The sequence below is a fragment of the Podarcis vaucheri genome (assembly GCF_965113315.1).
Source record: "Podarcis vaucheri genome assembly, chromosome: 17".
NCBI classification, from domain to species: domain Eukaryota; kingdom Metazoa; phylum Chordata; class Lepidosauria; order Squamata; family Lacertidae; genus Podarcis; species Podarcis vaucheri.
The window spans coordinates 20,429,306-20,456,185 of NC_138755.1; the positions used below are offsets into that span (position 1 = coordinate 20,429,306).

At 45.1% G+C, this 26,880-nt stretch overlaps 1 protein-coding gene across 1 annotated transcript in view; it reads right to left on the reverse strand.

Annotated features, from left to right (window-relative positions):
* Nucleotides 1-26,880, reverse strand: part of ACO1 (aconitase 1) — a 53,115-nt gene that overhangs the window by 13,359 nt on the left and 12,876 nt on the right. The window contains exons 3-12 of the mRNA XM_082204736.1: nt 25,161-25,329; nt 15,704-15,841; nt 15,112-15,181; nt 13,892-14,075; nt 12,305-12,444; nt 10,961-11,132; nt 8,915-9,015; nt 4,747-4,863; nt 3,317-3,476; nt 973-1,108 (exon numbers count right to left, since the gene is read on the reverse strand). Of these exons, the coding sequence (XP_082060862.1) occupies nt 973-1,108; nt 3,317-3,476; nt 4,747-4,863; nt 8,915-9,015; nt 10,961-11,132; nt 12,305-12,444; nt 13,892-14,075; nt 15,112-15,181; nt 15,704-15,841; nt 25,161-25,329 (1,387 nt within the window). The remainder of the gene's footprint in view (nt 1-972; nt 1,109-3,316; nt 3,477-4,746; nt 4,864-8,914; nt 9,016-10,960; nt 11,133-12,304; nt 12,445-13,891; nt 14,076-15,111; nt 15,182-15,703; nt 15,842-25,160; nt 25,330-26,880) is intronic.

Genomic DNA, 26,880 nt, shown 5'->3' on the forward strand with positions numbered 1-26,880 from the left:
AGCCCGGCTGCACTGGCTGCTAATTAGTTTCCGGGCCCAATTCAAAGTGCTGGTTTTGACCTTTAAAGCCTTAACTTGCCCAGGACTGCAATACTTCAAGGACTCCCTCTCCCCATAGGAACCGACCCAGACCCTGCATTCATCATCTGAAGCCCTTCTTCATGTGCCTCTTCTGCAAAAGGTCCTGAGGGTGGCAATACAAGCCTTTTCTGGGGGAGGGGTATTGTTTTTGTTTGTTGTTATGTTTATGTTATGTGTTTTTGTGTTTTTATATTGTAAACCACCCTGTGAGCTTCAGATGAAGGGAAGTATATAAATTTAATAATTAATAATAATAATATTACAGTGGTACCTCGGTTGACAGACTTAATCTGTTCCGGAAGTCCGTTCTTAAACCGAAACCGTTCTTAAATCGAGGTGGGCTTTCCCTAATGAGGCCTCCTGCCGCCGGTACCCTTCCACCGTTTGGATTCCATTCTTAGACTGAGTTAAAGTTCTCAAACCGGGACACTATTGCAGAGTTTGTAAACCGAATTGTTCTTAAACCAGACTGTTCTTAAACCGAGGTACCACTGTATTTTCAACTCGCGTGCAGACTGCAACCTGAATGTTCGCAACTGAATGACCCTTGAATATTACAGCAACCTTTATAAGCAGGAAAGGAGAACCTGTGGCTTTTCCAGGTTATTGAACTACACCTCCCATCATCCACAACCACTGTCCAATTCTGGCTGGGGCTGATGGGATTTGGAGTCCAACAACATGTGGTTTCCCCCAAGTATTCCAGGCTGCTTTGCTTTTCTCAACCCCGTGTTTTTAGCTGCGATTTTGTTTATTTTCTAGTTACAGCCAACAGTTAAAACGAATACTTAACACAAGCTTTTTCACCCAAGGAGCAAGTATCAAACATTAATTACGAGAGTGTCGACTGAGCTCTCCAACAACAAAAGTGAATATAACCTAACCTCTTACCCTAGTTGAACAAGGTAAGGCAAGACTCCACTCTCTCTCAGATAGTATGTAACAACCCCACTTCCAGGAGACAGGCTAGTTTTAATGTATGGCTTCACGGTCAGTCCGGCTTCTACAGCTTTCTTTGCAAGCAATCCTGAAAAAATATCCAAAGTCAATGGATGCCTCAGACCACTTGTTCCAGCTGAGTATTATGGGGTGGGGAATCCCCTCTAGACACTGATGGGCTCCAACTCCCATCAGCACTAGCTTGTGTGGCCAATGGCCAGGAACAATGGGAGTGGTGGACATATATTTATACATACCATCTATGTAATACAGTCGTACCTTGGAAGTCAAACAGAATCCGTTCTGGAAGTCCGTTCAACTTCCAAAACATTCGGAAACCAAGTCCAGGTTATGATTGGCTGCAGGAAGTTCCTGCAGCCAATCGGAAGCCCCGTTGGACGATTGGCTTTCAAAAATAGTTTGCAAACTGGAACAGTCACTTCCAGGTTTGTGGCGTTTGGATGTGAAAACGTTTGAGAACTAAGCTGTTCAAAAAGCAAGGTACGACTGTATGTGGTCTTACAAAATCATATAGGTGCAGGCATGTCTGGCTCCATGCTGCATTTAAACCATAGTATATTATTTAAAGCTATCACTAGAAGAGGATGACATTGATTAAATTTGTTACCAGCCCGGCTCAAGCCACAGGGTGGGTTGTAACAACTTGAAATTCGGAATTCAGAACATTTACAGTTGCAGGAAGAAGGTGGGCTCCGAAAACACACATCCCAGGTGTCAAAGGCCTTGGTAAAGATTTGCATCTGCCTAAGGTATTATAGTAAAGTCTAGGAACAAGCTCCCCTGGAATCATCGCACTGGACTTCAACCATATTTAAGCTTGCTTTTATAACTGCCCTTTCCTATACCTAGTTTCATAGAATCATAGAACTGTAGTGTTGGAAGGAACCATGAGGGTCATCTAGTCCAACCCCCTGCAAGGCAGGATTTTTTTTGCCCAATCTGGGGCTCAAACCCACGGCCTTGAGGCTAAGAGTCTTATGCTCTACCGACTGAGCTATTTTGTAGGGTGATGTTACACCCTCACTCTCTCAACAGGAGACAAAGGAGGGAAAGGCTCATACACAATGGAAGTGTGGCTGTGCCTATCTGCTTGGACACAATTGCTATTTACACCAAGGCAGCCAATAATTGGGATGCGGGTGGCGCTGTGGGTTAAACCACAGAGCCTAGGGCCTTGCCGATCAGAAGGTCGGCGGTTTGAAACCCCGCGACGGGGTGAGCTCCCATTGCTCGGTCCCTGCTCCTGCCAGCCTAGCAGTTCAAAAGCACGAAGTGCAAGTAGATAAACAGGTACCACTCCAGCGGGAAGGTAAACAGCGTTTCCGTGTGCTGCTCTGGTTCGCCAGAAGTGGCTTAGTCATGCTGGCTACATGACCCGGAAGCTGTACGCTGGCTCCCTCGGCCAATAAAGCGAGATGAGCGCTGCAACCCCAGAGTTGGTCATGACTGGACCTAATGGTCAGGGATCCCTTTACCTTTACCTAGCCAAATAATTGACAAATTCCACCACGACCCTCCCTCTAGCTCCAGAGGCCCAAACGAAAACAGAGACAAGACAGCATTGCTAATCAGTTATGCCATCTTATGTAAGAAGGCTTTGAGGGTCCCTTCTGAAGGGAAGTTCTGTCTCTGCACATGACTGTGGCATGATGGGAAGTCCTGCTTCTAAGTTTTTCTCTGGCATTATGGGAAGTCTTGCTTCTAAGCTTTTCTCTGCTTCTGTACATACTGCACAACCCGTTCTAAATACCAAGACATTCCCTCATTTCCCTAGGATGTTCAGTTCATCTTAAGTTCATGAAAACATTATACTCTGACTGACCTGTTCTTAATGCATAGTTGACCACATCTACGGAACACGATTATTATATTCTTTCATGTTATGATCAATCATTAGTAATTGTTTTAGTCATGCTACATCAATCATTAGTTATAATTTAATTAGGAGGTTTCATGCCTGTCTAGTTCTGTGCTCCCTTTCCCAGCCTTTAATCTATTGGTGATTAATGCCTATATGTAACCCTTGCCTTGTACTTGTGCTAACCAATCAGCAACAAGTTGCTTTGTGTTTGTATCAACCAATCAGCAACGAGTGCACCTGTGGCAATGTTGTAATATTCAATAAAAGAGTCTTCTCGGGGTTTGCTCCAGAGATGCCTCTCACATGACACCTGCTACTCGTCTGTCGTTACTTCAACCCAACACCCTTCCCTCTTGAAAAGCACATAAATGCATGTGTAATTTAATGACACACGAAAGGATGAGACATACTTACCAGCTCCCAGCATAACCGAAGGATTACTTGTGTTGGTGCAGCTAGTAATGGCAGCGATCACCACCGAGCCATGTGTAAGTTCGAACTCCTTATCGTTGTAAACAAATTTCACTTGGCTGTTATGCTGGTCAGGGGCAATTTGGAAGCCTTTAAACCCTTGCTACAAGGAAGAGGGGACAAGGAAAGAGAACTATTATTTTGAATCACGGTAGCAGAGGAAAGGCCCAAGGAGAGCGAAACGGACAGTTCTACAGCAGCCATTTTGGTCAGGGCAAAGATGCTCAAGGCAGATTTGCCTTTTCAAAGTTTAGAAAGAGAACTAGTGAGACCTGCCACAAAGCATACTGCAAGGTGGAATGCTGGTGTGATTAGCATTCCATCAAACATCCATGTATTCTTCCAGGGTATTCCATTCTATTCCTTGTCGGTTTCCCATCCCACAACCAAGAGACAAATCTGCATCCTGTGCCCATTTAAGTTCTACAAACCTCAAGATTCCCCCCCAAGCCCATTGATCCTTCATTCTTGTTCGCTGATGGTTGGTGATGCCGTTTTGTGTACGGAAGGAGGAGCAACTCATTATTGGAACATATGATGCTTTGAACTGGCAGAAAAACCATATACGTTCACTGCACCACATGTATCAAAACACTCTGCGTGTTAACTTGAAAAGGGAACTGTGCTGTTGAAATCCATTTGTCCAGCTGTACAGTAGGGTTACTCTATTAGGGTTCTGCTAGGCAATATTTCACCAAGCATTCAGGAAAGTCTCTTTGCATTCTGACTATAATGAAGCACTCTGCTGACTTCAGAATGGTTCGGGCTTTGGCAGATGAAAAGATCCTGCAATTAATCAGCTGGTAAAGCCAGGTATATTGTCTTAGACAGAAAAAAGTCTAGTCTTTTGCGCAAATGCTGATGAATTGTCCCTCTGAAATTTCTGCCTATCTCCTATATAGTCAGAAACAAAATAATTCTAACCAAAATTCCATGTGGGGTTGGAGAGAGAAGGGAATGAGTTTCTCATTATCAGCAGCCAGTTCCCAAAAGTTTGTGTACAAAAGAAAAATTGGGAAAGTCTAGACTAGGCAAACGAAGGTATTTGTAACCACAAATGAACAGCGGAAGCAGCACTTGAATGAAATCTGTTTCACTGGCACAAGAGGGGCCAAACTCTTTACTTATTTGCCTATTCATAAAAAAGCAGACAACCTAAACTACAATGGACAAAATGGGCATGTTGTCCAAAAACAAACAACAACTAAGGGATTCAGTGGGCAGGTTCCTCAAGTGGAATTGGTTAGGGACTACCAGGCCAAAGAGTATAGAAATTCTGAGCTCTAAAAGCAAGTCTGAAGCAATTAAAGTTTCTGAATGAAAGAGGAAGAAAGAAAATGAATCTCAGCTGGAGAAGAAAAAAAAGCCATTACTTTAGCTCCCAGGCAGTTCTCAAAATCCTTCTTCATTTCAGAGACCACGACCTTGTCCTGTGGTCTTTTAGGGCCACTGCAACATGGAGCAACTGTTTGCAGATCCAACTCCACAATCTATTTAAGAAAAGAGAGAGAGATTGGGTAAACACGATGCAGTTTTCAAAACTGCCTGTGAGTTCCCCCCACATAGGACTGAATTGAAGCCATTAATCTATATGGGAAAGAGTAAAATGGTGGACTCCCAGGGAATGCTGCAACATTGCTGGCATTATTCTCTACTCTGAATTACCCCAGTCGTTCATAATCAAGCCAGGGGTCTAGTTCCTGGTCATCCTAAAATCGTAAATTTGCAGTCTCACATATAGATATAGATATGTCATTAACCATGTCAATATCAGTTCTTAAAATGATAAATACTTTAAAGCAACGGTTCTCAAACATGGCCCAAGAGTACCATTCAGGTGGTCTGTGGAGAGGCTGAGGAATATTCAAGAATATCTTTGCTTTGTCCTGCACTGGATTTACTTATTTTTTCTGACAGGGGAGATCAAGGCCGTCTTGGAAAGGGACAGATTACCCAAAAGGCTAAGAGTGACCTAGTCTAGGGCATATGGTATTCCTAATAGAGAGTTGGAACCTTCTATTAATTTTCCTCTAAATATTTGCTAGTTAAAGGGGTCCTTATCAGCAGCCTGACTTAGGGTCTGGTGGCTTTCACCACCACAGAAAACAGTGATTTGGGGTGGGAGGACAGAAGAGATCTATATATGGTTGGGGGCAATGCGGATTTTTCAGATGCTCCCGACAAGCATGAAGGAATGGCTTGTAGAGACACCAGGTTGCCTGCATGGGTATTTCCATACCGCAAAGGATAGTTCTTACAGAGACAGGATCTGCAATTCTAAATCCCCTGGAGGCTTTAGACAAGGTTTGGGGAAGCCTGTGGCCCTCCTAGACTACAACTCCCATCATCCCTGATCATTAGTCATGCTAGCTGTGGCTGATGGGAACTGGAGTGCGCCACAGCTTCTCAATCCCTGCTTTAGACAGGAAGTCACGATACACCTATGAAGCAAAAGGAAGCCAGGCTGCATTTCACAGGAATTGACTATTTGTAACAAGCAGGACAAGCCCTGCAGGCTTAACAGCACAATGCCAAGGATTTATTCCAGTGCAGGCCTGCCCCAACCTGAACTCGGCCCACCAGCCTCGCTTCGGGGTTTGTCAGGTGCTCAACAACCCTCCCTCTGTTTGAGGTCCTCGGTAAGCAACACAAACAGGAGGTTTAATCTAACCCTTGGTGGTCTGCCATGCATGCCCGGTGGGCTACATAGTTGGCTTGGAGGACCTCCCAGTTCAGCTAGCCTGTGCCAACATGCTCCGAAGTCTTCAGAGGGAAGGAATGAAAAAGCCACTTCCGAGCTAGGGAGGAGGTGGGGTTGCGGGCTTCACGCCCCTCCCCACACTCACGGGGGCTGGCTGATAGCCCCCGTGATACTAGGGGAATCCTTGGATGCGTCATCCCCCTGGCCAGCCAATCGGATCTCCCTCTTTCCACGCCTCAGCTGTTCAGGTTTTCCCTCCCCTCCCTCCCTCTCCGACTTTGCTATGGACTCCGGTTGGTCACCGTCGAGGGGCCTGGTAGGAATTTTTCCAATTGGCAGATTGGCACCAGCCACTTGGTTTTCGCCTTCCTCGTAGTAAACCGTCACAGCTCCTCGGTATTGGCGGTTAGGCATTGGTAGGGGTATTATTATGCAGATGAAGGGGGGAGGAAGTGCCATCACCTTCCCCCAAATCAAAGCATAGTCCGGTAAAGGATTCCGAGGGGCGTGGCCTTGTCCTAAGCTTATGGAGGTGTGGGCCCATGGCACACCCCTGAGCGGTGACCCCAGGGGAGCTCCTAGTTGATGTGCATCAGCGGGACTCCCCCTACTGGTGGTTAACCCAGCAAGCAGGCTGAAGCCGGTTAGATGATAGGACCAATACCTAAGCCAATACCGCTCAATTCCTGTAATCAATAAAGTTGTGGCCTAATTTGACCCATTAACTCTAATTCTTGTGTCTCGTGTCTTTATTTCCGAGGGGGGAGGCGGGAACTCGCCATGCAACACAGAAGGTCTTCTGCATATTATCAAGAGTTTGGGACTCTTGAAAGAGATGTTTCTCCTAGACCAGGGGTGGGGAACCCCCTCCAGATGTGGATGAACTACAACTCTCATCCGCACCAGGAAGTATGGCCAATAGCCAGGGGTGATGTGGGTTGCAGTTCGGCAACATCTGGGGGTTTAAAATTTCCCCACCCCCACTCTAGAAAAGGAACTCCATTTGTACCAGGAATGGAGAGTTTGTGGTCCTTGAGATGTTGTTGGATTCCAGCTTCCACCAATACCAGCTGTTGAGGGCAAACACTCCTGGGGGGGGGACGGCAGACTCCCAGTACCTCCGAGCATCTCCCAGTAGGCACATCTCTGGAATGGCATGTCCCTTCACTCCAGAGTGTCGCCCCTCTGCAACACTTCTCATATGAAAAGTGCACACAAGTCTTCTGGCATCACACAGCAAGAAGATAGAGACATCCGTAAATCTAAACTACGTTTTATTCACAATATACACAGAGAATCCATAATCACGTCTGTGTTCTCCAAACTCTGGCAGAAACAGAAAGCATACAGCAAAAGCGAAAGTACAGTCCAATAACACTCTCAGACAGGAGAGATAAGACAGTTTTCTGTTCCCACACTCTTCTCAGACATCTCATGTGATTTATACTAATCACACTAGCCAGCATCAGCTTAAATAAAATCCTAACATCCTAACATGACCAATGGTCAGGGATGATTGAGTGGGTGGTTCCCTAGTCCAAATGGCTGAGAGGTTGCCTGCTCTTGATGGGGTTACACTTCCTCTGAAGGAGCAGGTATACAGCTTGGGGGTATTCCCGGATCCTGTGCTGTCACTTGACACTCAGGTGGCCTTGATGGCACGGAGTAGTGCTGGGCAATATCTAGTTTTCAACATCATGACATATCACCGAGGGAGGGGGGCTATTGGGTTGTTGTTTTTATGAACTTCCTGCAGCCAATCAGAAGCCACACTCCGAAAGTCAAACGGACTTCCAGAACGGATTCTGTTTGACTTCTGAGGTACGACCGTATATAAATTCAATAAATAAATAATAAAAAACATCACGATATACCGTTTGATCATGATGACTGAAATAAGGATGGAGCTATGTAGAGCTATGTAGAAGGGATGTGGGTGGCACTGTAGGTTAAACCACAGAGCCTAGGACTTGCCGATCAGAAGGTCAGTGGTTCGAACCCCTGCAATGGGGTGAGCTCCCATTTCTCGGTCCCTGCTCCTGCCAACGTAGCAGTTCGAAAGCACGTCAAAGTGCAAGTAGATGAATAGGTACCGCTCTGGCAGGAAGATAAATGGCATTTCTGTGTGCTGCTCTGGTTCGCAAGAAGTGGCTTAGTCATGCTGGCCACATGACCCAGAAGCTGCACGCCGGCTCCCTCGGCCAGTAAAGCAAGATGAGCGCCGCAACCCCAGAGTCAGTCACGACTGGACCTAATGGTCAGGGGTCCCTTTACCTTTTATGTAGAGGCATTTGCTGGCTTCAATGGGTTCCCCACATCATGATTTTTGCATAACACGCAAACTCATACACATCATGATTCATGATATATTGCCAGGTCAAAAATTATGAAAACAATATCACGATATGGACTTCAAACCGGTTTTGGATGATATATTGAAATATCATCGCTCAGCCCTAGTACAGAGTGCCTTCCATCAGCTTTGGCTGGTGTCCCAGCTGCGCCCCTGTCTGGACAGAGAGAGCCTAACTTCTGTTGTCTGTGCTCTGGTAACCTCTAGGTTAGATTACTGCAACACATTGTATGTGGGGCTGCCTCTGAAGACAGTTTGGAAACTTCAGCCGGTGCAGAATTCAGAGGACAGGTTGCTCTTTGGAGCAAGACAGTTTGAGCATATAACGCCAATCCTGGCTCAACTTCACTGCCTGCCTAATAGTTTCTGGGCCAAATTCAAGGTGCCTTTGTCAGGTCTCACAAGTGGTAGGTAGGACCTTATTAAGACTGAGAGGCAAAAGGCCTGAATGCTCATTTGAGGAAGGTGTCAAGTCAAGCAAACCCACCTGTGTAAAATCGGGGTCCTGCGACGAGTTACCGAAATCTCTAAACATTCCTGCAGCCTCAAGGTATTTTCTTATGTGCCTAATCTTATCTTCATCACGGCCTAAAGCAGATGGAAAGAGCCAATCAAGTTGCAGCATTTCAAACAAGCACAAAGACAACAACTTAGAATTCCACAATCGAATGTTTAGGTCGCCATGTAGGATTTGAATAGAAAATTATTAATATTGTTACTTATTAAATTTGTATGCTCCCGGTCATCTGAGGATTGCAGGGTGGTTAACAATATAAGAACACAAAAAGATACCCGCTTCTGAGCCAAATTCATAATGCCAGTGAACGCACAGTATTGGGAATTATAAATAAAACATTTCATTGTCTATATCAGCATTTCATTTTGTATGCAAAATTCTTGCCATGACTAAAAATGGAAGTGGATGGTTGTGACGGAGGATCTTGCCTGTTGTTTACTCTGCTCTTTATATGCAGAGATGTCCTTAATATTCCCAAATCTATGATTTAATAGGATTATTGATGCCGGCTCCCTTGACCAATAAAGCGACTGGACCTAAAGGAGACCCTTTAACTTTACCTTTATTGATGCCTCAGTGTCACATATTAGGGCTATGGATTCTTTAGAGGCTCTTATTTAAATAACACATATGTTTATTTTTTTAAGGTGACTTCAAAATAGATCGATCAGGGTTACAAGACAGGCTATTATTTGCCTCATCAAACAAAGAAATCCCTTTTTAAAAAATAGTGGAAACGGTATGATCTGAACACATATCCCTATTTTGTTTTTGTTTCTTTTGATGACATAATTTTATGCTGTGAACCACCATGAAATCTACAGATGAAGGGCGGTGTACAAATTATAATAATAATAATGATGGTGATAATGATGGTGATAATACAGTCGTATCTTGGATCCCGAATGCCTTGGTACTCTGATGTTTTGGCTCCCAAACCCGAAAGTGAGTGTTCCGGTTTGTGAATGTTCTTTGGAACCCGAATGTCTGACAGGGCTTCCGCCGCTTCTGATTGGCTGCAGGAACTTCCTGCAGCCAATCAGAAGCAGCACTTTGGTTTCCAAACGTTTTGGAAGTCGAACGGACTTCTGGAACAGATTCTGCTCAACTTCCAAGGTACGACTGTATGTGCATTTCGTATTTCTCTGAATGTGTGTAAATTTGAGGTTTCAAAGTGATGAATTAAACCACTTTCAATCACCTAATCAGATCATAAACAATACTAAGGGACAAACCCCTCCATTATTTCATTTTCTTCTAAGGCACAAAAAGCAGTAAATATTGACCCAGTCCAGATGCATAGTTTTTCTGTTACTGGAAGAAGGAAGTATCATACACTGTCTGCTCCCCTTCTTTGTGCATGAAGAGGAAACAAGATATTTTTTCAATTAGCTTTTCTAACAAACCTCATCTGAAAGATGGCAAACTGTAGCTTGTGCAATCTATAGTTTGTTCACGAATCAGGATAACCAACAAACTATGGCCACAGTTTGCCTTATACGGGTGCCAACAGGAAACTGCAGTTTTATTACAAACCTCAGCTGGAGGTTTTTCATCTCACTTCCTCCTGTAATAAAAAATAAAAAATTCCTTCCAGTAGCACCTTAAAGACCAACTAAGTTAGTTCTTGGTATGAGCTTTCGTGTGCATGCACACTTCTTCAGATACACTGAAACAGAAGTTGCCAGATCCTTCTATATAGAGAGAAGGTGGGGAGGGGTATTGCTCAGAAGGGTGGTGGGAATGGGAGATTAGCAGATAGCTGAGATGAGCCTGTTGACGACTCTTAACGACTGCAATAGGTCTTCCTCCTGTAATATGCAAGGTGTGTGGGGGGGGGCATTGTTACCTGCTCCTTCTCAAAATGGCAAACCATGGCTTGTCATTATATGCAGAATGGGCCACACAGATATTGACACTAGTTTGCACATGCTGGAGTTAAACCCAGCAGATCCATTTTCTCTATTTCAAGTGTCCAAGTGTCCCCCTGAATTTTGTCACCTGTTTGACACTCACCTGTTTGAAGCAGGTACTTGATGCTAACTTCATCAACTGGGAAAAAGGCAGCAGTTGCTCCATATTCCGGGCACATGTTGGCAATGGTGGCTCGATCAGCGATGGACAGTTGAGTCACCCCAGGCCCAAAGAACTCAACAAATTTACCCACGACCCCAACCTGGCGGAGGTGCTGAAACAGATTAAAAACTGCACTTAGAACCGTCTGATATAAATTGTGTTCTAATAAAAGAGCACAAACTCAAAAGCTGCCAGCTCCCAATCTTAGCCAGCTTTCCACTGGCTACCGCTTAAAAATTTTCAAGCGATCATTGTGTTAATTTATCTCAGTAATCCCTACAATGGCTCTATAAGGTAGAACAATTATCATCAACTCTGTACTGCAGACTGAGGGTTGGAAGAGGTTGAGTCACCGAGTTAATTTGTGAATAAGGGGAGAGTTTCTAGGCTCATAGCTCATGCTCTTAGGCCAGTTTGCTCCACCTAATGAAGGACAGTGGTACATAGACATCAGGCTTGCAGGATCTATTTTGATTTTTAGTAGGAAACATGAGATCTACCAACCAGACCCTGATGCGAAAGACTTAAAATCAAATCATTCTGAGCCCAGAAATTAGCTCTGAGTATCAGAAGTTAATATAGCTCATAACCCTTCCACACAAATATTCACTCCTGGTTGTCTCAGTATAATTGAGGGAAACGTAATTTCCATGCTGCCATTGTTAAACACAAACGGGGGTCAGAAATCCTTTCCAATCTACTGCAAATGAGCCAGATATCTAATGGTAACTGGCAGAATCCGAGACCAGGGAGAAGAGTCGGTGAAAGAAGACTGGAAGAAATTTAAGGACTATTTAAAGAAATATTGTAAAATGAATGAATGTTAGAAAGATGTTGGATAGAAACTAAGTGGTTTCCAGCTGTAATGCTTTAGGAGACATGAAAAAAAGATTATAAATGGGTAAAAGTTTAATGGTAAGGATTTGCTGAACTAACAAATTGAACTGGAATACAAAGAAGGGAAGTATGAGGAGGTCGGAGGAAATAAAGGTATGGAAGTTATGTCATTGGAAATTAATGTGTGTTTGTAATTGTTTACTATTTTGTATGTTTATTTTTAATTTTCTTCTTATATCCATTTTTTAAAATAAATATCTTATAAAAAAAAGAGATCTAATGGTAGATCCAGATCTATTTTCTGCCCACTACAGAAGTAATGGCACCCTCTCTGCTCCCCTGCCCCCCATCTATGATAAACATGTTTCTGGAATTAAGGGAAGATCAAATCCCTAGAAAATGGACAACAGTGATTTTGGCTATCGTGGTGTCACACCACATGATTACCTTGGTAATGGTGAGCACAATGTCAGTGGATGTGACAAGTGGTTGAGGGCTACCTATCAATTTGTAGCCGATCACCTCAGGAAGCACCATGCTGATTGGCTGGCCCAGCATCACCGCTTCTGCTTCAATTCCCCCCACGCCTGCCAACGAGGACAAAGACAGCATTAAATGCAACTGTCTCACTGCCTGATGACAAACAAGAAGGATATAGAGCTTCAAGGGAAACAACATCACAGAGAGAAAGAAAATTCCAATGGAACAGAGCAGATAGGCTGTCTAGGATTGCTGCCAACATTGCCATGCGAGCAGGGATGGATGAAGTGCTCGTGGATATACTTATTACCATATTCTTCGCTCTATAGGACGCACCGGACCATAGGAGGGGGGAGAACAGGAAAAAACATTCTCCCCCTCTCTGCTCAGTGCCCCTTCAGCAAAGCGGCAGGAGAAACGGAGCCCCTTCCATTTCTCCTCCCGCTTCGCTGAAGGGGCGCTGCGCAGAGAGGGAAAACTGTGCAGCGACTCTCCAGCAAAGCGAAGCCTGGAGAGCAAGAGGGATCGGTGTGCACCGACCCCTCCCCCTCTCCAGGCTTCAGACGGCTATCCACAAGCCTTCTGAGCACAGTGCTGTGCTCCAAAGGCTTGCAGAGAGCTGCCTGAAACCCCCTGAGTGCAGCGGCAGTTCGTGCTGCATTGCGGGTGCTTCAGGCTTCTCCTTTTTAGCCGCGGGGCCTGGGGGTGGGGGGAAGCCCAAGCTTCCCCCGACCCCAGCCCCCAAAACAGGTCTGGGAGCGGAGGTCCCTTCTCCCTCCTGGGGGAAAGCCTGCGAGAGCTGCGCAAAGCTTGGGGGCTTTTCCTGCCTGCCTCCCCCCTGCATTCACTCCATAGGACGCAGACTTCCCCCCTTAGTTTTTAAGAGGGGAAAAGTGCGTCCTATGGAGCGAAAAATTCGGTATATTCTACAGCAAACAGCTCCCGCTTTGCACTGAATTTACCTAAAGCAAAACTGCAAAGTCTTAAAAAGGTTTATCCAGTTGCATTGTCTGCGTGTAGACAATTTATTAGCTGATCAGACAATCCTTTTACACCTTCAGGGGAAACACAAGCACCGCAAACCCCCATCTGGAACTGGAAAGAGAGTCAAACCTTTGGCCAGCACCAAGTCTGAACATTCCTCAGAAACATTAACTTTGCTGTTTGGGTTCTCCTTAAATGGTAGGGATTAGACTGGTATTAGGTGGGTTTTCAATTGGATTTTAATCTTCCGTGGATTTAATCTTTGGGGAGGTCTCTGCTGCTAATGTTGTGCATAGATTTGTACGGAGGGAACATGTAATTGCTTTAAATGTAGTTAAGAGAAATGCGGTTCGGTGTTTTTAAATGCAAAGGTTGGTCCAAATGTCCCCATCTTCGTCTGGGCATTTTGCAGCAGTCCTTTTCAAACATTTTTAAAACAAGAGTTTTCAGGTAATTCTAATGATCATTTATTTGGGACAGGGAAGGGAGAGAGAAACAGAACTCTGTTTACCTGCAACTCAACATAAACCCAAACCACTGACTAGGTCAGTCAAGTTCAAGGGCACTTACCCCAGCCAAGGACGCCTAAGCCATTAATCATCGTGGTATGTGAATCGGTGCCCACCACGCTGTCTGGATAATAGTATCCACTCTGATCAAAGACAACTCTTGCCAAATACTCCAGATTCACTTGATGGACAATCCCAGAGCCCGGGGGAATAATCCTCATGTTCTGGAAGGCTTGGGAGCCCCACTAGAAACACAAAACGGAAGAGGCGCTCTCTCTTAGACATAGTCAGAGAAAGATCTTGGCAGCATTGTGTGGGTCTGAGCATAAAAAACCTGTTATCTGGTACTGGGGGTGGGGGGTTTGGAAGATCACTAAGCAGAAGATTCTACCCCAGGCCCCGCCTCACAGGCTGCTAGGGCCCCACTATTTTTGAAAGCAGCAACTGTAAAATCAAGGCAGCAAAATGAAAGCCACCCAAGTCAGCCTTGTGGTGGATGGATTCTGGGCTCAAATGCCAGCCCCAGAAACTGCAAAGTCAAAAATCTGATCCCTTGGTGTTATGTACTGAAGTTCTCACCCTGGGCCAGCAGGGGGATACTGTAGATAGTTATGCAAATGAAGGATCGAAAGTGACATTCAGTGATTGGATAGTTTTAGAAAGTTGTTACAGTAACGTGGTACTGAGCTCTATATAAGCAGGCTGACTGAGCCCTTCAGTTCAGTTCTGTTCTGGCCTGTGAATAAACAAGAGCTGTTTGAAGAATCGCTGTGTCGTCTGATATGTTCACCCACAACTTAACACTTGTGTTTCCACGCATGTTTAGAAGATAAACTTGGCAACATCAGTCAAGGCAAAACCAATAACAACTCTAAATTGGTGGTCAGGGAACACTTGCTCATTTCTCCCCCAACCCCAGTTGTTTGGTCCCTTCTTCTATGGGGCCAAGGTCTTTACAGGATTAGGCTTCTTCCTTGCCCAGTTGCATCTTCGAAGACAGAAGTGTAGCCATTTTCACTTCCTAAACCACACGGACTGTCAGCCCATCCTGTGACATGCTCTTTTCCCTGGAGACCACTAGGGAAGGGGAAGGGAATCTGCGACTCTCAAGAAGCTGCTGGACTTCAACTCCCATCACCCTGACCACTGGCCATGCTGGCTGAGGCTAATGGGAGTTGGAGTCTAGCAGGATGTGGAGACCACAGGGCTCCCCAATCCCTGTACCAGAGCCAAGCTCTGCTTTCCCTCATTCATGCACAAATAGGGGATCTTTTGCTGTACCTTCAAGAACTCAAATCTTTCTTTGTTCCTCTCAAACTCCAGATCTTGATTCTTCTGCAAACTGTCTGGCCTGCAAACAAAATATGTGGGTTATCAGAGCAGTACACCTTTAAGAGGATGCTTTGCAAGGTCCAACGTGTGTGGGCAAAAAAAATGTGAGGGAGAGCGAGAAACAAAGGAACGTTTGTTATTTATTGAGCTCAGCTGTTTTATGCTCTTTAATTACCTTGCACCAGGGAGCTAGAAACAAGCGGTGAAGAGAGCTTAAGGAGCTTTTGCAGTAATTCCTACTGTCTGGCTCAAGTGCTAATTCCATGCTGAATGTAGGCATATTTGGCAGGGTCTAGCCTGAATGTAAGAGGGATGGAAAGGGTTCTAAAACATTAATTATATCAGCAGCAGGGGATGGAAGGACGGGGATAACATATCTTCTTCTTATGTTGAGCTGTCAAAATTGGTTCAGTGCTTTGAAAATGTCCTGTGCCTAACTCTCTGTTGGGTTTCTGCATCTGTTTCTTGTTTTTCCCACCCCCTACCCCCTTTTTTTAAAAAAAAAATCCTGCTGGACATAAACTCTGTTGCCATACCTTACCTTTTATTAAAGTCAACCTGGATGGAATGATCAATTACTAAATCAGCAGGGCAGATGGGGTTGATTTTTTCCGGGTCTCCATCCAGAGCCTTCACAGCATCACGCATAGCAGCAAAATCCACCACTGCTGGGACACCGCTGCAACGGAAGAATGAAGGGAAAGGAAGAAAGTGTATATAAATTAGCAGCCCAGGTGCTGTGCTGTTTTGCAAATGAGATCTTAAAGCCAAGCACACACAAAGAAAGAAAAAATATTAAAAGGCAACAACGTACAGAGGTCCAGAGTTGGAAAAAAGCAACAACAGCAACAACAAATGGGATTTTTGAGCTGAGATTCCTAAATGACCTTTGGGGGTCCCTTCCAATCCTACAGTTCTCTAATTCTATGAAAAGGACACTTGAATTAAACTGGAGACTCAGCTATAAAGCTACAAATATAACGTTTTAGGTGCATTATACAAATGTGACATTAGATGGTGCTGGTGAGCTAATGGTAAATTCCATATATATTTTTAAACGTGTTTTTTTAAAGGATTTTCACAGTACTTTTTATATAAGTGTCGATTCAGCCTAACTCACTATGGATAATTTACCAAACAAATAAGCTATGTGCTCATATTCTCCCTCCTTCCTCCTCCCTTGCAGTTTCACTTTCAGTTCAAAGGTTAATGCTAAGCAAAATTTACTGCGATACCTAAATTGGCAAACTATGGTTGGCACCAGACCTCTGAACTCTGCTCTAAAATGCACATACTGATTATATGTGGTTTCCCAATGGTTGGGGCACGGCAACTTATCTGCCCAAGAATGCAAGTTTAAATGTATAACTTTCACTGTTCAGCAGATCCATTGCCAGCACTCAACATGGTAGCACTGTAACCACCACCTCAAATTACAGGTGGTGGTTGCAGTAAACATCACTTTCTGGGGCAAGTGGAAGCAAGAAACTGGTGCAGCGCCCTGATCTCGACTGGGAGGAGGTTCTGGATCAGTTCCCCAATGTTGTTGTTGTTTTTCTTCAAAACGAAGGACACATCTTAAAAAATTTGAGCCTGTGGCCTTAACAATGTATTTTCCATGTTGCATAAAAATGCTAGCATGCCATCATACTGTTGTCAGGGCTTCAGGGAATCCTATCCCTCCCACGGTGGGATGCCAAGAAGCAGAAAACCAAGAAGAGTTCTTACCAAGACAAAGGAATGTAATCTCTCTTAGATAATGGTGTTGCTCCAAGTCCCACCCTCTCAGTCCCTCCTATTCTATGTCACCCTTGCGCCGGCTGATCTGTGCTTTCTGCCTCTGAGTTTTCTGTTCTGCTACTCTCAAGGCATGCCTGGATCTGGGAGAGGGGGGCCAGGGATGCTAAGGAGGAGGAGGAGGAGGAGGAGGAGGAGGAGGAGGGTAGTAGTAGTAGTAGTTTGGATTTGATATCCTGCTTTATCTCTACCCGAAGGAGTCTCAAAGCAGCTAACAATCTCCTTTCCCTTCCTCCCCCACAACAAACACTCTGTGAGGTGAGTGGGGCTGAGAGACTTCAGAGAAGTGTGACTAGCCCAAGGTCACCCAGCAGCTGCATGTGGAGGAGTGGGGAAGCAAACCCGGTTCACCAGATTACAAGTCTACCACTCTTAACCACTACACCACACGGGCTGTCTTTCAAGAGACACTGAGTCTGTTAGCTGTCTCTCCCCTAGTGCTTCTTCTTCTTTCTGCTGCTCTCCCCTATTTTCCCCAGCTTCTTGCCTCTGAACTATGCCTTTCTGCAAACCGCTGTTCTAAATCTATACTGTCTTCCTCTTCTTGGGAAGCTGCAGAGAGAGGAGAGGCTGTTCCCACCATCCCTCCTCAGTCCAGCCCCTGTCAGCTGTGCTGGGCCACAGTGAGGTGGCACTTCAAACTACTGAGCAACGAGAGGTGATGGATAGGCAGTCCAGTCAAGCAGTGGAGGACAGAAAGAACATGTTTTAGCTGCCCCTGCAGCATGCCAGCGCCCTGTCTCTGTAATCTAGATCCCCAGGTTGGCTGACACTACCACCAATCATCTTCCTCCTACCCAACCAGCTTGGGAATCCATTGCTTATGCCTATGCTGCTTATGCCCCCAAATGCTCTGCCAATTAGGATGATGAGTCAGTCTGGTAGGAGGAGGAGCAGAGGAATGAGGAAGGTGGTCAGAAGAGGCAACCAGATAGCCTCAAAATCCATTTCTATAGCTGCCACTGATTCCCAAGCTGGCTCAACGCAAGCTCCTGACCACCATCCTCATTCCCATGCTCTCCCTCCTGCCAGACCGAGTCTTCATCCCAATCAACCAGGCAGTAGTACAAAAAGATCTAAGCCTTTTTGTGATTCTCCTGAAGGATACTTCGTTTTGGACTTTGCATCTCTCAGCAGGCTTGTGGTGGTGAAATTCTGGAGATGCAGATCACAAAATGAGTTCATGGTAAAAAGGTCAAACTAGGGTAAAGAAAAGTTCTAGTCCGGTATGGAAAATAAACCAGATAGTAAAGGTAAGGATAAAGGGACCCCTGACCATTAGGTCCAGTCGTGACCGACTCTGGGGTTGCGGTGCTCATTACACTTTATTGGCCGAGGGAGCCAGCGTCTGTCCACAGACAGCTTCTGGGTCAAGTGGCCAGCAGGACTAAGCAGCTTCTGGCGAACCAGAGCAGCGCACGGAAACACCGTTTACCTTCCCGCTGGAGTGGTACCTATTTATGTACTTGCACTTTTATGTGCTTTCGAACTGCTAGGTTGGCAGGAGCAGGGACCGAACAACAGGAGCTCACCCTGTTGTGGGGATTCGGACCGCCGACCTTCAGATCTATTTCCTCAGGAAGCTGTTTTATGACAGTGTATCAGAAAGTCACTCCAACATATCACAGGTTTTGAGTTCTACCACGGCCAATTATGCACATGAATCCTTTCCTTGACTAAAGTTAGGAGAGAGTATTATATACTCACCCAAACCCCACAAAAACAGTTGCTGCCATTTATTTTAGAAGATCACTGTGCCATTATTACAGCTTCTAAAAGAAGCTAACAATTCCGTTGTTTGATGAGTTAGTCCTACATTCGTTGTTAGAGGGGTACAAGCAACAATTAAATGAAAACTTTTGCATGGGATGTTTGGCATGTCTACCAAACATCTATTTCAGATTAGATAAAGCAGACCTGGAATCATTTCAAAAAGCTCATTATGAGTTTCCTTGAGACCACACAACAAGCTAAGTCAGACTTGGAACACAAACCAGTAGTTCTGCTACTCTACTCTACCTATATTCTAGCAATGCAATGCATTCCCCACCCCACCCCTGTTTTTTTACCCAGGACAGACCTACTCAGAAGGTCTTTGGTGGAAAACAAACAGGGACCACTATTTCGGGAAGCCTTCATCACGGCGAACGATGCTTGGGAATGTGTGTGGTTCCAGGGGGCTCAGTAGGCTGCAGCCCTATTTGAGCCATTTTCACATGGTTAAGATCATGTGAGCAGGATATGGGCTGTGCTGAGCAGTTCCTCTCCTTGGGAGTCTGCATGTGTAGCACAAATATCTGAAAGGGAGGAATTTCCATGCATACTGGGTCACACGTATTCTGGAACTCCATATGGAAAGAATGCACAATCTACAATAACACAATCTCACCGTTGTAGGTATACATGCAAACTGCATATATATATATATATATATATATATATATATATATATATATATATATATGAATGCGGGTGGCGCTGTGGGTTAAACCACAGAGCCTAAGACTTGCTGATCAGAAGGTCGGCGGTTCGAATCCCCGCGACGGGGTGAGCTCCTGTTGCTCAGTCCCTGCCAACCTAGCAGTTTGAAAGCACGTCAAAGTGCAAGTAGATAAATAGGTACCACTCCAGAGGGAAGGTAAACGGCATTTCCATGCACCGCTCTGGTTCGCCAGAAGCAGCTTAGTCATGCTGGCTCCATGACCCGGAAGCTGTATGCCGGCTCCCTCAGCCAATAAAGCGAGATGAGTGCCGCAACCCCAGAGTCAGTCATGACTGAACCTAATGGTCAGGGGTCCCTTTACCTTTATATATATATATATATATATATATATATATATATATATATATGCTTTCGTAGATTTTCACGGGTACAGGAATGCAGGTTTTGGTGTCTTCGGGTGTCTTCCCGTGTAAGAGTCGGGGTGTCTGTGCGACGTTTCGACGAGGTCTCACTCGTCATCTTCAGGCTGGTGCTTTCGGCTTCTTGTTACTGGAACAGAGCAGAATCTGGTGTTTGAGTTCCTATAAATACTGTTGAGGGGTGTGGTGTATAGCCTCCAACGTTCTGGGCAGAGAGGAAGTTCCTAGATTAGTGTGCCTCTTCTTCTTTTGTTCCTTAATTACTTGAGGGATATCTTGAGTGATTTCATGAGTGATATTCTGAATACCACTGGGTGGGTCATTAAGTGTAGATTAGTTGCTAAAGCTTTTGTGTCTTGACCTCTTGAGCTTGTGAAGAGTTTTTCTGAGAAGATGGCTGTGCTGCATTTAGTTGTGCTCTGGCTTGGCTTCGTGTATAGGGGCGAGCTGTGGTTTTGTGCCTTGTGCCAGCCAGATCTGTGTAGGGATTGCAGGGGGGTGCAGCATCCGGAGGTGCCACTATAGTTTGGCTACTGGATGGAGTCTGTAATATGTCTGTGGAGAGGGTCTGGGTTTGGGTCTGGTGTGGTTGATTGGTGACGGCGTTCTGTGTGCCTCTGGTTCTGGTGTCGGTTTTTGTGGGGAGGGCTAATTTCCAGATGTCTGGCAGGCGGGACGTGTCGTCACGCTTGTTCATGTTGTGAGGGTGTTTCTCTATCTCGATGGCTTCCATGATTATTCTCTTGTGGTGATGTTCCATGTTAAAGAGCAATTTGGAATCTGCAAAATTAATTTCGTGTCCTGTTTCTTTCATGTGTTGGAAAAGAGAGGAAGTTTTTTCTTCTTTTTTGACGGCATTCTTGTGTTCTGCGATACGTGCATTTATTCGTCTGTTTGTTTGTCCAATGTACGTGGCTGGGCAGACTTTGCAGGGTATTTCATAGACCCCTTGGTTTTCCAGCTGGATTTTGTCTTTTGGGTTTCTGAGGATATTGGCTATTTTTTGGTTGGTGCAGAAGGCTGTTTTGATATTGTGTTTATGGAGGATTTTGCTGATTTTGTCTGTAGTGCCCTTGATATAAGGAAGGAGGGCCATGCCATTGTTTTCTTCTGTGTCTTGGTTTATCCTCAGAAACCCAAAAGACAAAATCCAGCTGGAAAACCAAGGGGTCTATGAAATACCCTGCAAAGTCTGCCCAGCCACGTACATTGGACAAACAAACAGACGAATAAATGCACGTATCGCAGAACACAAGAATGCCGTCAAAAAAGAAGAAAAAACTTCCTCTCTTTTCCAACACATGAAAGAAACAGGACACGAAATTAATTTTGCAGATTCCAAATTGCTCTTTAACATGGAACATCACCACAAGAGAATAATCATGGAAGCCATCGAGATAGAGAAACACCCTCACAACATGAACAAGCGTGACGACACGTCCCGCCTGCCAGACATCTGGAAATTAGCCCTCCCCACAAAAACCGACACCAGAACCAGAGGCACACAGAACGCCGTCACCAATCAACCACACCAGACCCAAACCCAGACCCTCTCCACAGACATATTACAGACTCCATCCAGTAGCCAAACTATAGTGGCACCTCCGGATGCTGCACCCCCCTGCAATCCCTACACAGATCTGGCTGGCACAAGGCACAAAACCACAGCTCGCCCCTATACACGAAGCCAAGCCAGAGCACAACTAAATGCAGCACAGCCATCTTCTCAGAAAAACTCTTCACAAGCTCAAGAGGTCAAGACACAAAAGCTTTAGCAACTAATCTACACTTAATGACCCACCCAGTGGTATTCAGAATATCACTCATGAAATCACCCAAGATATCCCTCAAGTAATTAAGGAACAAAAGAAGAAAAGGCACACTAATCTAGGAACTTCCTCTCTGCCCAGAACGTTGGAGGCTATACACCACACCCCTCAACAGTATTTATAGGAACTCAAACACCAGACTCTGCTCTGTTCCAGTAACAAGAAGCCGAAAGCACCAGCCTGAAGATGACGAGTGAGACCTCGTCGAAACGTCGCACAGACACCCCGACTCTTACACGGGAAGACACCCGAAGACACCAAAACCTGCATATATATATATATATATATATATATATATATATATATATATATATGAAAATGCAAAACAAAGAAACCTCCAGCCCTGATTTTAAGCATTGCTTTGGAAATACAGGTTGAATCTGAAATGGACGCCTTGACCACAGTGACACTGGCAACCTTCCCTGCAATCTTTGGACCTCTGGTTCCAAGAACAAACACACTCTCAATTCAAATGACGTATCTGTGCGTCTGTTTATCTTTCTAACTCAATACGGTCTGTTGCAAACCCAGTTTGGGAGAGAACAGATTGCCATACCAAGGAACAGATTGGCTAACTTCAGGTTTGCATATATATATATATATATATATATATATATATATAGTGTGTGTGTGTGTACAAAATAATTTTTTATTAAATTTTCAGTTTTACAATTTCAAATAAACATTTTACAAACTTTAAAATATCCAATGACTTCCCTTCTTCTCTTTCCATCGTTCATTTTAAATATCATACATCCCTGCACATTTTAGTGTAATAATTCAAATCAGTTTCCCACTCTTATATCCATAAAAAAAGATATTCTGTTGAATTTATCTTAATGCTGCCAGCACTTTCAGCTGTATACAGTTATTTTCCATATATTCAATAATTGTTTTCCAATCTTCTTTAAATGTACTTTATGTTCTTCTTGCTCTATATGTTAAATCTGCAAGTTGTGCATATTCTGTCAATTTAAGTTGCCGGTCCTCTTTGATTGGGACCTTGCTCACTTTCCATTTTTCGGATAACTAAACATGGGCCCACAATTGTTACAGAACAGGCTTGCATTTTAAAAACTTGCATCACAATCCCCTAGTCATTTACTGCAAACCTTCCTAGTTACTATGTTGGAAGGTGCAGGTTCAAAAAGGACAGGAGTGTTTGCTGGATGCAAAGAAGTGTCTTTAAACAAAAACAGCTCACAAGCTTAAATCTCATTAAAATTAAGAAAGAGGATCAAGAACAGGTATCGAAGTAAAATTAGTAATACATATACCCTATTTTTTGCACCATAACACTCACTTTTTTCCTCCTAAAAAGTAAGGGGAAATGTCTGTGCGTGTTATGGAGGGAATGCCTACGGGTGGCATGCCTACAGATTTTCCTCCTCTAAAAACTATGTGCGTGTTGTGGTCGGGTGCGTGTTATAGAGCGAAAAATATGGTAATCTCAGGACCACTGTTTTCTAGAACAACAACAACAATAATTGGGGTTCATTATTATGCTTTACTGCTTCCTCTAGGACAGGGTTTCCCAAACTTGGGTCACCAGCTGTTTTTGGACTACAACTCCCATCATCCCTGGCTAACAATACCAGTGGTCAGGGATGATGGGAACTGTAGTATAAAAACAGCTGGAAATTCAAGTTTGGGAAAGCCTGCGATAGGATTTCTGGACTAAATTTTGTTTTTCATTGTGTGTTTGTGTGTGCACACCAGCGCAACAGCCTCTCTTTTCTTACAACAAACAGATTCTGCACAAAATGTACGGTAATCTCTCTCTGTCTTTTCCTTCTCTCTCTTCATAATCCCAGTCTGCAGTATGTACCTCAATACGAAGGTCACTAAGGAATACAATTAATGTTAATCATTGAAAGAGACCTGAAAGCCAGGCGGGAAAGGAAAGGTGTGTGTCTAAAGGAAAGTTTGCTGAAATTCAGCAGTCTGTAATTTTCGACTAGGCTTGGTAACCATGCCAAAACTTGCAGCTGTCAGGACTTTAAACTTCCTCTTATCTCTGCCTTCCACATTGTGCCTCTGCAAAAGGTCAGAGACAATTCCCTTCCCAGCCACAATTTTGATGCACAAAAGGATGGCAGGAGGCTTGCTGGAGACTCCTGCACAGTCATGCTGCTGGTGGAACCAACTGTGGGCTCCACCTTAGTCTGAGATCTAGATTAAGCTTGCATTCCAACTCCCCACTTAAGAGAACACTGCTCTACAAGCAAGGAGAAATGTAGCGCTTTTCACTGGTTGCTTCTTTTGAAAAAAGCTTTCCTAGGGCCAGGTCAGATGACAGCCATCAGTGAACAGCTACTGCCTGAACAACATTCAAGTCCATTTGTGCAGAGCTCCTGCTCTGACAGGCATAAGTGCTGCCTTGCTAGGAGGCCACATGGCTGTTGCCAGCAAGCACTGAGTGATATGCGCATTGGTCGACACAACTTTTCTTATTACATCCATTTGGCGCAGCTTGCTGAAAATCCAATCTGCGCACACCAATAGCACTTGCACAACATTCTCATTATGTGCTGCTGGAGTACTGCTCATGTGCTGAGAAGAACATTGTTCCAAGGACAGCCTAGGGTTGTATCCAGTGGCGTAGCGTGGGGGGTGCAGGGGGGGCGGCCGCACCGGGCGCAACATCTGGGGGTTAGGGTTAGGGGGTGCAAATCCACGGGTTAGGGGGCGCAAATCCACGGGTTAGGGGGCGCAAATTACTTGCCTTGCCCCGGGTGCTGACAACCCACGCTACGCCACTGGTTGTATCCAATGAAGTTGCCCTGTTAGCGCAATGGCTTCTGCCTGGACAATAGGGCTTCCTCTCCCTCTCCTCACATGCCCTATTCCTCTCTTCTAAATCCACTCCAGAAGGTTGGGGGGAACCCCTAGAACAGATCTGAGGGGGTACAGGGAAAATAATTCCTGTTGCACAGGTAGACCTCCTTCTGCTAATGGGACAATTTCTTTGGATATACCCCCCTAATGCTATTGTCGTTGTTGTTGATTAGTCATTTAGTCGTGTCCGACTCTTCGTGACCCCATGGACAAGAGCACGCCAGGCACTTCTGTCTTCCACTGCCTCCCGCAGTTTGGGCAAACTTATGCTGGTAGCTTCGAGAACACTGTCCAACCATCTCGTCCTCTGTCGTCCCCTTCTCCTTGTGCCCTCCATCTTTCTCAACATCAGGGTCTTTTCCAGGGAGGAAAAGACCTCTTCTTATGAGGTGGCCAAAGTTTTGGAGCCTCAGCTTCAAGTTCTGTCCTTCCAGTGAGCACTCAGGGCTGATTTCCTTCAGAATGGATCGGTTTGATCTTCTTGCAGCCTCCAGCCCCCCCTAATGCTATGAGGGTTGCAAAACTCACTCTAATTTGCTGTACTAAAATTCTCTCATATGTACTTCTCCCAAATGACCCTTATCTCTCTAGAAAATGACTCTGCTCCTAAACTGTGGCAACACCTTAGATTAAAACAAAAATGGGGGGCGGGGGGAACACAATACAACTCACGTGAAGTCTTGTAGAATAACTCGGGCAGGTTTAAATGGCACTTCGATGTTCTTGTGTTGCATCACATTCCAGTTTAGGATGTTTTCAACATCTCCCTTCTTTACCAGGAACTCGTCACAGTTGCGGACTGAGGCCTCCAGCAACACTCTGATAGAGAACGGCAAACGTTCTGGGAAGGAAAGAACCTCTGTTAGAAGCATATGGAGACTAAAGCTATATGGTACATATGTAAGGAGCTTAAACTGTAATATAGCGAAAAGGAGGTTCCATTCCGTTGGTGGGGAGAAGTTGTAGCTCGAAACTTCTAAGTCACAACTAACCACAGTTCCGTGGTGCATGGTAGCTACACATTCAGAGACACATTTCTCCCTTTAATACTACACAGACCACCATTATGGAGATTTATTTATTTATTTATTTATTTATTTATTTATTTATTTATTTATTTATTTATTTCTTCATAAGCCACTTTGAGATTCTGGATGAAAAGCTATGTAGAATTATTTTTAACTATAAATACAAACAAATACACATAACTTGGAAGCCGAATGCCTTGGGAGTCAAACATTTTGGCTCCCGAACGCCACAAACCCGGAAGTGAATGTTCCGGTTTGTGAACGTTCTTTAGAAGCCAAACGTCTGGCATGGTTTCCGTGGCTTCCAATTGCGTGCAGGAAGCTCCTGCAGCCAATCGGAAGCCATGGCTTCATTGTTGAACGTTTTCAGAAGTCGAACGGACTTCCGGAACGCATTCCATTCGCCAGTGAAGGTACGACTGTACTTTAAAAAAAAATACCCATGCAGCCACATCATATGCAACTTCTGCACGCATGTGAAGAACATAGGAAGCTACTTTGCACTAAATTAGACCACTGGGTCCATCTAAACCAATCAGATTAGCAGTGCTCTGGGATTTCAGACAAGAGTCTCTTCCAGTCCTATTTGGAGATACCTGGGTTTGGACCTGGAACCTTCTCCGTGCAAAGCAGGTGATCCACAAGCGAGCTAGAGAGTGGCAGCTCTCCAAGCCCAGTCCCCAGAGCCGTCTTTCCCATGGGGCTTAGTGGAGCATTGCGCCAGGGCGCCCCAGCAAGTGGGGGAGTTGGGCGGCTTTGCTGGCGGCCTCCTCTTTCCCTGCACACCCACCAACTGTGCCCCACCAACCATATGGCTGGCAGACACACAGCTTCCCTTCTAAGCCTCTGCAGGGATCGCTCTCCTCCTGAGGAGGCTGGGGAGGGAAGCTGCGCTCTCCTCCCGCGGAGGCTTGGGAGGGGCACAACTTCACTCCCAAGCCTCTGCAGGGATCGCTCTCCTCCTGAGGAGGCTGGGGAGGGAAGCTGCGCTCTCCTCCCGTGGAGGCTTGGGAGGGGCACAACTTCACTCCCAAGCCTCTGCAGGGATCACTCTCCCGCAGCGGCATGGAGGAGAGTTCCGCCCCCCCCCAACACTATCCGTGGTAATTTGTGGGCACTGGGTGGATATTTGCACCCTGTCACCGCATCTGCTAAAGACGGCCCTGCCAGTCCCACTACCAGACAGCCTCCTAACCAGAGATGCCAGGGACTGGAACCAGAAACCTTCTGCTTGCAAAGCACATGATATGTCTCGTCCAAAGCATAAGCGCAAGCAATCAAGTGATGTGCGTGCATATGTGAACTGCCTCGAAAGCCACAACTGCCAACCAACTTTCTTACAGGGAGCAACTCCCTCTGAATGT